The following is a 12645-nucleotide window of genomic DNA, read 5'->3' as shown; positions in this document are numbered from 1 at the left end:
ATGGGGATGGGGAGCAGGAGGGGACACAGGGATGGTGGGGGTGCAGGGATCCAGAGCCACATGGGGGAGAGGAGGGTGTCTGAGTGGAGGTGAAGGGACACATGGTATGGGCAGATGTGCCTGACTGACTGGGAGAGGCTAGGGGTCAGTTAGGGTATGCATGGGGGAAGCTCCCAACAATCCCATCCTGCTCCCCCACCCCCAAACAACCCTTGTTCCATACTTTTCCCACCCATACCCAACAACCCTCCAAGTTCACACGCAGGCTCCTTCCCAGCAATTTATTTCCTTTTCCCTTAGCTCCTCCATCACCCCAGACTCCCCCAAGCCTTTGCAGTGCTTCTGAGGGGTATGGGAAATATGGTTCTGTATTGTAGTTTAAATGAATTATTACTCAGAGTTCTGTATTAATATGCCTAGCCAGGAATCTATATGTCAAAAAACATTTTCTGAATTTTTTTTGGTTGTCTGTATTGTTACAGACATACTTGGTGACAGGTATTTTGAAATAAACAACAAAATAATTGAAACTGGTGTGATTATATTGTTATTTTGACAAAATATGCAGAATTTTGCAGAACTAAAATATTGTGCACAGAATTTTTTATTTTTTGTTGCGGAATTTTAATTTTTTTGGCACAGAATTGCCCCAGGAGTAAACTAGGCAGGCTGCAATTGAAATTCATCCCAGTAAAATATCAGGTTATCTAACTAGAAGTAGAGGTGCTGGAACTAGGGGTGCTGCCACATGCCCTGGCTTGAAGTGGTTTCCATTACATGCAGGGTTTACAGTTCGGTTCAGTGGCTCTCAGCACCCCCACTCTACAAATTGTTCCAGCATCCCTGACTGGAAGAGGCCAATATGAGGAAATAGAGAGTAATATAAATGGATTAGAGAGAGATTTACTTTCTTTAATTACATGCACAAAGAACTCTAGGCCCCAGAAGATACCAAAATGTTACTTGTGCTTAGATTCCCAACACTGCGTGAAATTGGCACACTACAGCGGGCATCAACCATCCCAAATGTATAGATCCAGTGCTACCAGGGGAAACAGCTTTTAGAACTGAATGAGCATTTTTCTCCAAAACCATCTCAGCAAGCCACAGATCTGTGCTGTTGAACCCGAGTAGACTTATTAACTTACAGTGTTAAGGTTCATCTCCACTGTTCCACTTTTCTCAACATCCAGTTTCTTAAATATTTCTGTCAAAGAGGAGAGAGAAATAAGGTGTGTGTATGAAGAAAGCAGTGGGAACCAGAAGCTGAATCTTGACTATGTCTTGACTATGAACATTTGTCTCAGATTTAAAAGGGACAAATTTAGGGTTTATGAAAACAACCTTTTAGAAAACCAAACCAGGAGAAATCTCATCAAAGCTGCTTCCTTTAAAAAAAGAAAAAAAAAGTCCTAGTTACAGCAAAAACCTTGCAGCTTTGTCCTAGTGCATGAAAACTAGCGGCTGCTTAGTTCAAGCTGAGCAAAATGAAAAATGTAAACAAGCAACATAAAGACTGTAATGTTAAATCGTTTGTTTGAAAAAAAATCTTTCAATAGTCCATTGTACATTTAGAACACCGGTAAGGAGAGCTGTCTGTGAAAATAAGTATTCTTTTAAAGCTGTTATTGCAAACTGAAGTGCTTTCTATTTTTGTCACCTTAGCACTGGAGGTGCCATTCACAAGGGGGATGTAGGTACCCAACTGCCACTTTAGGCCACATAAGGCCAACATTTAACCACCACTGGCATTCAGAAAACCAGAGCTCAGCTGCTGCTTAACCCTGGAGGCTCCTAAAGTCCCATGCTGTCTAAGTGGTAAGTTCCTATGGCGCCTAAATTGCTGATGATGAGCTTGTGCAAAACTAGGTAAGTCCTGACGCCACTGAGCAGCTGGGTGCCTAACTCAGGCTTAAGCCCCACAAGAATTCACAAGCTAGGTATTCTCACGCCTGTCTCACCTGCAGGACCTGATTCAGTCAGCATGCTCACACTGGCATCTAAGAGCACGCCTACTGGATTGAGTCCTGCACAAACAGCAGGGGTGCTGCCTCCCCGCTACACAAAAGTTAAGTGGTTACAACATTCATCCAAGAGTGGAGATCAGGGTTCAAATTTTCACTCTGGCCAGTTCATGGCTGGGATTTAAGCCCTGGCCTTCCCCCTACCAGCTGCAACCACTGACTAAAGAGTCATTCTCATGGTCTCTGGCCCAATGACTAAGTATTTCATAACAAGTGGAACAATTTCAACAGGTGAGACTGATAGACCCTCCATTCAGCATGCTGGCTTTTGCAAATCCTATTTTTAGGCACCTAATTCTCCCCTGCATTGTATGGGAAGCATGGACAACTCACTTGGGGTTGTGGATTCCACTAGGCAGCGGGACAGCTAGACGTTAAACAGTTTAATGCCTAAATCCCCCTTATGAATCTAGCTTTTGACTGTGGGCTGTAACTAAAGACTGTAACAAAATGTTTTAAACCCAATCCTGCAGTCTGATCTATGCAGACAGACCCTTGGAACCCTGGGGAAAGTACAGCTGTCTTTCTGCGCAGATCAGAGTGTAGGATTGGAGTCTCAGCTTGTCTCAAATTTATTCTAGTGCAAATCCGAGAGCCTTGGGTTAGAATAAGTTTGTACCTTATACAATGCAGTGAGGTGAGGGGCTGCTCACAATGTAAAGATTTACTAAGAACATACTCACTGAACAAAGTTTCCAGCCGAATCAAGCACCTGACAAAATTATCAAAGTCAATGATGAGCTGCTCATCTGCAAAACGAGCCACAATGACTTGGTGCAGCTGGCAAGTCAGCTTGAACCCTACAGGACAAAATAAAAGGTGAAAACATTTGGCCAGCTAATAATGCAATCAGGTGTTGGCCAAATAGCAAGAGTAATATGTATGTTTTTATTGAAGAAAAAAAAAAGTTAAGATCACAAAGTGTTTGCAAACTGGGAGCAATGTTGGAAAATGTTCATATCTATATTAGCTATTTGGTCACATTTCTGTGTCTAGTTTTCAAATAGCTTTTTTAACTATTGAGCTGGTTGGTTATGATGGGTCATAAACAAAGTAAAAATGCATTATCTGTGGGCATTTCTAAGTTGTTTGGTATTAGTGCTGATTGATTGGCTGAGCCTACTCCATGTACTCAGGAGGGCTAGTAGAATCCATTTTGATTCACTGTCTTAGAGAGAGTGGCTGTCTTCTATGGACCAGTCAGAGAAAGATGGTTGATGGTAAGGAGCAGCTCTGTACTGTATTAAGTAGGGGCTGTATCTTACCCAAAGACCACCCAGAATTTGAGGGGCATAGAACTGCTGGCTGCTGGTCCCAAGACCCCCAAAGGGAAAGCAGTTTTCCACCAAGGAAGCCAAACAGAGAGATCTGGCCTTACCCACACAAACACAACAGCAGGTGGGGATGATTAGGGGTTGTTCTAGGCGGGTTCTGGTGGGATTGTTGTCAGGACCCTTGGGCTTGCAGCCTTGTGAAGCTCTCCAACAGTTTAGATAAGCATTCAAACTCTGACTCTTGAGCCTATCCCATTCATAGCTGAATATGTACTTTCACTCTGTTGAAGCTGGTTTGCAGTGTAATTACAGTGCTGTGCTGATGTTGGTTTCCAGCACCCAGCTGTGGTATGGAGAACTTCAGTGGATGTTGTGCTTTTATGAGGAGCTTTGCCTGGGTGCCAGTTCATTCTGGGCTTGTGTATTCATTTTGCTCCCCTTGTAGTCATTGTGCAGTGGTCTTAAGAATCTGGTGCATGGAGCAGTGGACTGGGTCTCAGGAGACCTGGCTTCTATTTCCAGCTCTGCCCCTGATTTGCTGGGTGACCTTGGGCAAGTCACTTCCCTTTCTATACCTCTGTTTTCCCCCTCTGTAAAATGGGGATAATGATATTGACATCTTTTGTAAAGCATTTTGAGATCTTCTATAGAACTTTTCATCAGTAGAGCTTAGTATTATTATTTAATGGTGATTCATCAGAGGAGATGCTTGCATTGATTGCCTCCTCTTCACAGGCAACCTGCCCAACTCAATCACTAAAAGATGTCAGCCTGTGGATCCTGGTTGTTAAGGGCCTACTCATGATCCTACTGGGCCAGGTCCTAAGTGAGAGTAACCCCAAACAGGAAGCCACTCATCTGGGCCATTTTTAATGTGCCTATATTGCTGCGTATAGACAGATACCATGGCCAACCACCGGAGAGCAAGATGAGTGTACACAATAAGACAGTGTCACTGGTAAAGATCACTGAAATGGTGACACTGTATTTACATCAGCACCTATTGACTTTGATTATTGGTTTAGATAAGGGACTTGAAGTGGCATCACCCTATATACAGGCAGATAAACATGGGGTAATACAGCTATAGCGGAATAGAAGTACCTGCTTCTTCTAATGCTCTCCGCATCTCGTAGGAGTTCATGGTACCAGAGCGATCGACATCTATTTCCCTATAGATTTTCTGTAAAACACAAAACCCAGTGTTGGAGCGCATCAGTAATTAAGAGCTGGTTATTTTGGCTTCAGCCAGAAGTCAGATAAATGCCTGTAGAAAGCAGTCCCAGTTTTCCTGAGAAACGGAATCTAAAATGGATTTTGGATTCATTTAATTAGTGTCATGCAGGCATACAGCTGCTCCTAGGGCTTGTCTTCACATACAGCGCTACGGCAGCTGCACTGAGGAAGATGCTTTAGTGAAGACGCTGCTATGAGAGAGCTTCCCCCATTGGCATAGATACTCCATGACGGTAGCTATGTTGTCAGGGGAAGCTCTCCTGCTGACATAGTGCTGTCTACATGAGGGGCTGTCAGTATAACTACATCACTCGGGGTGTGGATTTTTCACCCCCTGAATGACATAGTGATACCAATATAGGTCTGTTGTGTAGACCTGGACTTAGATGGAGTCATAGCTAATTCTTTCAGTGCAGCATACAGTAGGGAGGAGAGACAAAGAAGTCACCTGAAAGCGTGGTGATCGCAGGGTAAATACCATGTGGGACTACAGAACCACTGACAAAGCAGGCACTGTCTAGCACTCAACTTTACCACAGGACTATCAGTCCTGTAAGTGGAAGGCTAAGGATGGGGGAAGGAGGTGGAGCTAATGTGAGGAGCAGTCACAGGAGCAGAGGTGGCTCCACCTTCCGCTCTTCACCCTAGAATTTGAAAGAGCAACTGACTTGTCTCTAGGGCTTTTTTTTTAAAGCTTAAAATCCCAGGGGTCAGATCCTCAGCTTGTGTAAATTGTCTTAAACCAGCTGAGGATCCACCCCCATTTTAAAGTGGTCACCAGGAGTGAACCAGCCTGAGGGTCTCAGCTCCCTGTGTTTGGTGTTGCCGTCATGCTGCCATCAGTGTGTAGAATGTGGAGTTAGCTGATAAGAGAAGTCTAATAGTTTGGTTCTTTTATTTACTGTTGCTTACATGTGGCCATTCTGGTGGCCTATTATTTTTATAAAAATAAGGTGTGGTTTTGTTTTGTTTTTTTAATTTGAGCAGCTGGCAAAGCTGATGTGCAAGTACGGGCAGGAATTCCCAGTGAGGAAAGGATAGGACTGAAACAGCCCTGCCTTTATGTTCTGCATTTGTGGTCTGTGTGTGCCACTGGCCTTGTGCTGCTCTCGGCCACACTAGTCCCATTGAGCCCCATCCTGCAAGATGCCGTGTCCCTCTTGTGACGAGCTGAGCATCCCCAGCTCCCCCTGACTTAGTGGGAGTGGAGGCAGTTCAGTGCCTCACAGAACTGGGCAGGGGAGCAGGTTTCTACTGAAGAACACAACCTTTCCGTTTAACAAGATGTGCTCAGAACTGCCCATATAGAGAAATATACTGTACCCACCATATACATACAGATTTACACCCACAGTGCTCCAACAGCCATTGAAACAGACCAGGCTACATCCCACATGAGTAGTATACTGTATGCTCCCTTATACAGAGATCATATCTTACTTGATATTTCTGTATCTTTGTCCAGAGTATGTAGAACTCCTTCAGTCCCAGTTTACCGCTTCCATCCAACTGCAGGAAGAGTTAAGGGAACCTCTTTGGATGGCAGGAAATAAATGTTTTCCCTCCTCTACATTAGGTTTGCTGTAATATAATCTCAACACTGCTTTTGGGTGTCAAATTTAGAGAAGGATGCAAATCATCTTGTGATGCATGGCTTACTCTGGCTCATCCTGCAGGATATAGGGACTCTTCCTCTGTTTCTTCAGGTTGTGTTTTAAGTTTCTAAATCAACTGTTTGGATGAATTAAATCTGAACCTCTGAATATTTCCCCAAGCCTTTTCAGTGCCTCCCACAGGTAATCTCTAACTATTCAGCATGTGTTCCGAGAGGATGCCATTCTGTTCCGCAGTGGTGGTTCAGCTATTGATGGGAATCTGAGTCATACTCTGTTTGGATTCTAAACAGAGACATAACCAAAAGCAAGAGCTGCTGTTTACAGAATTTGTAGTTCTTCAGAAAACCCCTAACAAAAGAATCCCTACATCACTGTCTGTCTGTCTCTCTCTCTTACTGTAACTACAACAGTGGAATCCTGAGCTCTGCCACATTTTACAACAAATTACAGGAGAGCTTCATTTTGTTTGGTGTTTTTCTTTTTCTAACCACATTATTCTCAAACCTGTAATGGGTTAGAAGATTAAAAAAAAATCTCCCTCCTCTCCTCCCCAGTGAAACTGAGCATGGCTGTCACAGTAGATTTCTTCCTAGGGCATTGGGCTCAGAAAAACAATGTATTGTCTGGGGAGAAGTTCTGGGACTGTGCTTCTAGTTGGTTTCCCTTGTTTTTAACAGTGAAATCTTTGTGATACTTACTATGTTCTGGCCAAATCTGACATGATGGGGTCTGAATACCACAGGATTGAATGTGCTGATTTCCTCACTTCTAATATGCATGTTTAGGTCCTCTAAATGAGCCCATGCTACTGATGCCATGTTGGGAGCCAATCTTTCCCTAGGCTGTTGCCAGCCAGACCACACATGTAGCATCAAGGCTGGAATTCAGACAGGACCTTCTGCTATAAAAATACAGGCTCCCACAGCTAGAGATACTGTAGATTCAGCATTAACTGGCAGTACTATTAACATCTACAGTCTCTATGCAGGAGAGTCATTAAAGGGTGGCAGTCACAAGCAGATCTGGCCTTTCCTCCTGCAGGGGTTGCGGGAAGGAAGGGATGGATTGATAGGGACATCCCTGCTCCCCTGCTGGATCCATTTCAGCATGGATAGAGGACCATAGTCTAGCTAAGACAATTGAAGGATACATCTAACAGATCAACCATTATTTTACACGTCTCAATACTGAAGCCATCTGATTTAATATCTTGACCTGTAAGGAAAGAGGACAAAAGGCAGGTTAGTTACATGTGGAAGGGTTTAGGAATTGGATAGTAACCCTTTAAATAGCTTAGGAGACCTCTAGTGGGCCTCCCTGTCTTCATCTGCAGAAGCCATCAGAGCCTAACAAGTACAGCAGTGCAGATACGGAGCTAGAGGTTGTAGGTTTGTATATACAGACAGTGAAGAGTGCTTCGGAAACCAACTGTCTGGGTGTTTCTAATGCTGTGTAGAGCAACAACTCATGCCTAGAAAGCTCAGGTCTATAGCACCTTTTCTACTACGTCCGCTGTTCAATAACCAGTAATTGTGTCTGTACCTGAACCCTTCCTTTGGGCTTTGATGGGGCAATGAGCAGTCTCTAGTTTGATTCTAGGCTAGCGTCATTCTATGCTTTGTGCTGGGCCCATTGGCGGGAGGTAACGTTACTACCACCAGCACACACATGTGCACGCAGCCATTAACAGAACCCTGGGCCTTCAGCTCCAAAAATATAAGGCTCTCTTGCTTGGACTAAAGTGAAATTCCTTTAGCTGCTGTTAACAAGACCCTTATCTTTTCTGTGGAGCAGCTACTAGAGGGCAAGATCATACATATGCTCACAGCCAATCCATATAGTAAGATGCAGGTGGTGCTACCCACTAGTCTAGGAACTGCTTTCGGCTCCTACCAAATGTAATTTTAATCCTTAGGAAACTGGCTAGTTCTCAGCTGGACATTGCCAGAAAACTGGTTGATTTTTATGTGACTGGTGTGAAACCAGTAGGGAGAGTCTGTGAGTGCTGGAAGGAGAGCCTAGAGCAGGACTCCTACCTCCAGAGAATCCTATCATCTCCCACCTGTTTGAGGCCCTCTTAGTGAAAACTGCCTCTCGGCTGCTGGATCCTGCTCTCCCTCAATGAAGGACATAGCATCTGCCTACAGTAGATGCTGGGAGGTGGGGGACAAGACTTATTGGCATGGAATACAGAATGGCTTCATGCTAAACAGCAGGCTGTCTACAAGCAGGCCAGGGCCTGTGAGGGTCTGTCTACTGGGATGAGGACCCTCTGCAAAGGGTTGCAGGAAAGTTCTCATTTTGCACAATGACTGGAATGAAGGGGCAAAGTGCCCATGATCAGCATCCTCAGCACTTCGCTGCAATTGACCATGAGTCCTAAGCGTAAAAGCTGCTGGGATATTTTCCCAGCAGAACCTCCACTCAGAAATTGGTTTGTATGTGAGCTGCAGAGACAGGGCCGGCTCCAGGCACTAGCCCAGCAAGCAGCTGCTTGGAGCAGCCAAAGGTGAGGGCGGCACGTCCGGGTCTTCAGCGGCAATTCGGCGGTGGGTCCCTCACTCCCTCTCGGAGCAAAGGACAAGCCGCCGAATTGCCACCAAACACTGAAGCGGCGGCGGTAGAGCTGCAGATCACAACTTTTTTTGCTGCTGCTTGGGGTGGCAAAAACCCTGGAGCTGGCCCTGTGCAGAGATCAAATCCCTCTGGTCCTGTCCTTTGCCAGTAAACACAGGTGCTCCTGTGGGGACTGAAGGAAAGGGGAAGGAGCCTGAGCTCAATTACACAGGAAAGACAATGGATACCACGCTGGTGCATCCAAGGAGAGAGAGAGCACAGCATAGAACTCCCCGTCTGTTTGGCTGATGTCTGTACAAATCAGTGGGGAGTATCTCCCTGAACTTGATCAGTGTCCAAGGGGAGACTAAACCAGTAACAACAAGTCCTGAGTCCCTTTGTGCAAGAAAAACAAGATTAACTGCCCTTCCCCCCCATATCACTGAAAGAAGCCCTAGAAGCTGTGCTGTCACTGACCTTGGAGGCTTAAAATAGGCAGCCCACTGTGTAAGTTACCCCGTCTCTAAACCAGAAAGAGGAGCTGTAAGTTTTTCAATTGTGCAGGCACGAGGCACTTGTAAGAGCAGTTTATGCCTTTGACACGTGACACCAACCCTGATCATTGTAATTCCCTCACAGTAAGGCTTCTTCAGTGCTTCTCGGTGTTGCTTGCATCTTGTTCAGAATACAGCAGCATGTCTGCCCAGAGGTTTGAGTAGGGTGATCACATAATCTGATTATTTCACATCAATATCAATCTAGTTTGGATTCAAACCACTCAAGGGTAGTGACACTCTTGTCCATTACCAGTCTCTGGAGCTAACCAGTTCAACATGCTTCTATCTGACTAGCCAGACCCAATAACACCTATACACACACTTGTGCACAAGGAGTATTCCTCATTCAGGCAGGTGTGGTGTTGAGCAGTCCTGAGCTCAGACTGCCACGAGTTTCCCCTGCAGCTTTGGAGTGTTTAGTCTCAGCAATCAGGGGCACAGCTAGTTTGAGATCTCTGTGAAGCACAGGATTGGGATTGATGCCTGCACCTTTGACTTCTCTGGGAGTTGTGGGTGCTCTGTCTCTCTAACCTACTACTGGCCACCTGAGACAATGTATTCGCAGAGGAGAGGAAGACACTTACGTTTAGCCATGATTTTTCTCAGGATATTACATAATTCAAAAGCAGAGATCTCTGCATCCTGTGGAAATGTAACAAAAAACAGTTGTAACAAAATATTCATAGTAAGCCAAGCCAGATGTGGAATCTGTGTAACAGGGAAGGGCACGAGAGGATTAGCTAGAAGATCTATTGCATTTACCTGGACTGAATAAAATTTGCACAAATGAAATCAAAAGCGCCGCAATGTTTTAAACTGTCTGCATTTCTAATTTGGCTAGCACCTCTCATGCTAAAAGCAGTTACTGGGCATGCTCAGGACTCCTTCTGGTGAGTTTGCCAGGTCTAGCTTTTACTCTTGTGCTCCAAGCACACATACGATACTACCAAGCGACTGTCTGGAAAGTTCAGCAAGCCAGAACGTCCCGTTAAAGACAAGCAGGGAAAGTCTATAACAGGAATAGAACTACAGATGAACAGATGGGCGGAGCACTTTGAGGAACTCCTGAACAGACCAGCACCACCAAATCCACCAGACATTGACCCAGCCAACGAGGACCTCCCAATCAATTGCGATAAACCAACCAGAGACGAGATCAGAAAAGCCATCACCATGATGAAGAACAGGAAGGCGGCTGGACCTGACGATATCCCAGCAGAGGCCCTGAAAGCAGACCTGGATGCCTCAGTGGAAATGCTGTACCCCCTCTTTGAGAAAATATGGGAAGAAGAAGTGATTCCGGCTGACTGGAAAGAGGGATATCTCATCAAAATCCCCAAGAAAGGAGACCTCAGCAACTGTGCCAACTATAGAGGAATCACACTCCTGTCGGTGCCAGGGAAGGTCTTCAACCGAGTCCTCTTAGAGAGAATGAAGGATGCTGTCGATCCACAGCTACGAGATGAACAGGCAGGTTTCCGGCAGAACAGATCATGCACGGACCAGATAGCAACGCTCCGCATCATAGTCGAGCAGTCTATGGAGTGGAACTCCTCGTTGTACATCAACTTTGTTGACTATGAGAAAGCATTCGATAGCGTGGATCGAGAGACCCTCTGGAAGCTCCTTCGCACTATGGCATCCCAGCAAAGGTGGTCAACCTGATCAAGAATTCATACGACGGCATACACTGTAGAGTGATCCACGGAGGGCAGCTCACAAACAGCTTCCAGGTGCGAGTCAGACAAGGATGCTTGTTGTCACCACTTCTCTTTCTTCGTCATCGATTGGATTATGAAGACATCCACTTACAAGCGTAGGAATGGAATCCAATGGTCATTGTGGACCCAGCTTGATGACCTGGACTTTGCCGACGACCTTGCACTCCTTTCGCACAGTAAACAGCAGATGCAAGAGAAGACCAACGTAGTGGCAGCCACGTCATCACAGGTTGGCCTCAACATCCACAAGGACAAGACCAAGATCCTTAGGATCAATTCCATCAGCAACGACCCAGTCACACTGAATGGAAGCTCCTGGAAGAAGTGCAGTCCTTCACCTACCTAGGTAGCATCATCGACCAGCAGGGTGGCACAGACGCAGACATCAAAGTAAGGATTGGTAAGGCAAGAGCAGCCTTCTTACAGCTCAAGAACATCTGGAGCTCCAGAGAGCTGTCTTTGGCAATAAAGATTCGACTGTTCAACTCCAACGTGAAATCAGTCTTACTGTATGGAGCTGAAACCTGGAGGACAACCAAAACAACCACCAGGAAGATCCAGACCTTCATTAATAGCTGCCTCAGAAGGATTCTCCAGATCCGCTGGCCAGACACCATCAGTAACATCCACCTCTTGGAGAGGACCCATCAACTCCCAGCAGAGGAAGAAATTAGAAGGAGAAGGTGGGGCTGGATAGGACATACACTACGCAAGCAGCCAACCAACATCACCAGACAGGCACTGCAGTGGAACCCCCAAGGCAAGCGGAAAAGAGGCCGCCCAAGAAATACCTGGCGACGCGACCTTCAGGTTGATAGCAAAAAAATGGGCTATACCTGGAACCAGCTAGAGCGAATGGCCCAGGATAGAAGACTATGGAGATCTGTTGTTGGCGGCCTATACCCCGGTTGGGGTGACGGGCATGAATGAATGAATGAATGATCCAAGCACACACTGTCTTGGACTTCAAATCCTTCCATAAAACCCACTCCTTCTGTGAAACCTTCCTGTGCTGATCTCACTGGCCAGGTCTGGATTCCATTGCTTCTGCACTGCTTTCTAGAAGTGAGCCAGGGCAGTGGCTCACAACCTTTTCAGACTACTGTGCCTCTTTCAGGAGTCTGATTTGTCTTGTGGACCCCCATGTTTCACCTCACTTAAACTCCTTGCTTACAAAATCAGACATCAACATACAAAAGTGTCACAGCGCACTATTACTGAAACATTGCCTACTTTCTGATTTTTACCATATAATTATAAAATAAATCAATTGGAATATAAATATTGTACTTGCATTTCAGTGTATAGTATATAGAGCAATATAAACAAGCCATTGTCCGAATGAAATGTTGGTCTGTACTGACTTTACTAGTACTTTTTATATAGCCTGTTGCAAAACTAGGCAAATCTCTAGATAAGTTGTTGTACCCCTGGAAGACCTCTGCGTACCCCCAGCAGTATGAGTACCCCGAGTTGAGAACCACTGAGCTAGGAGACTGATTCAGCAGAAACAACCGCAGGTGCAATCAGCAGAGGGCTTAACCAGAGTAAGTCTAAACAAGATAATGTAACATAAAAAGAGTAATAGTAATTCTCCCTGCCTGGGGTTCGCTCCACTCACAGGAGCTCTGGGTGTATAGCCAGGAAGCTATTTCCTCTGA

The 12645-nt window shown here is 45.5% G+C and overlaps 1 protein-coding gene across 1 annotated transcript in view; it reads right to left on the bottom strand.

Annotated features, from left to right (window-relative positions):
• Nucleotides 1-12645, bottom strand: part of CAPN2 (calpain 2) — a 52601-nt gene that overhangs the window by 3676 nt on the left and 36280 nt on the right. Inside the window, exons 15-20 of the mRNA XM_039530324.1 lie at nt 9848-9905; nt 7301-7365; nt 5975-6043; nt 4403-4481; nt 2708-2824; nt 1149-1207 (exon numbers count right to left, since the gene is read on the bottom strand). Coding sequence (XP_039386258.1) covers nt 1149-1207; nt 2708-2824; nt 4403-4481; nt 5975-6043; nt 7301-7365; nt 9848-9905 — 447 coding nt within the window. The remainder of the gene's footprint in view (nt 1-1148; nt 1208-2707; nt 2825-4402; nt 4482-5974; nt 6044-7300; nt 7366-9847; nt 9906-12645) is intronic.

Source organism: Mauremys reevesii, linkage group 3, assembly GCF_016161935.1.
Source record: "Mauremys reevesii isolate NIE-2019 linkage group 3, ASM1616193v1, whole genome shotgun sequence".
NCBI lineage: Eukaryota > Metazoa > Chordata > Testudines > Geoemydidae > Mauremys > Mauremys reevesii.
This window is presented reverse-complemented; position numbering and strand designations above follow the sequence as displayed.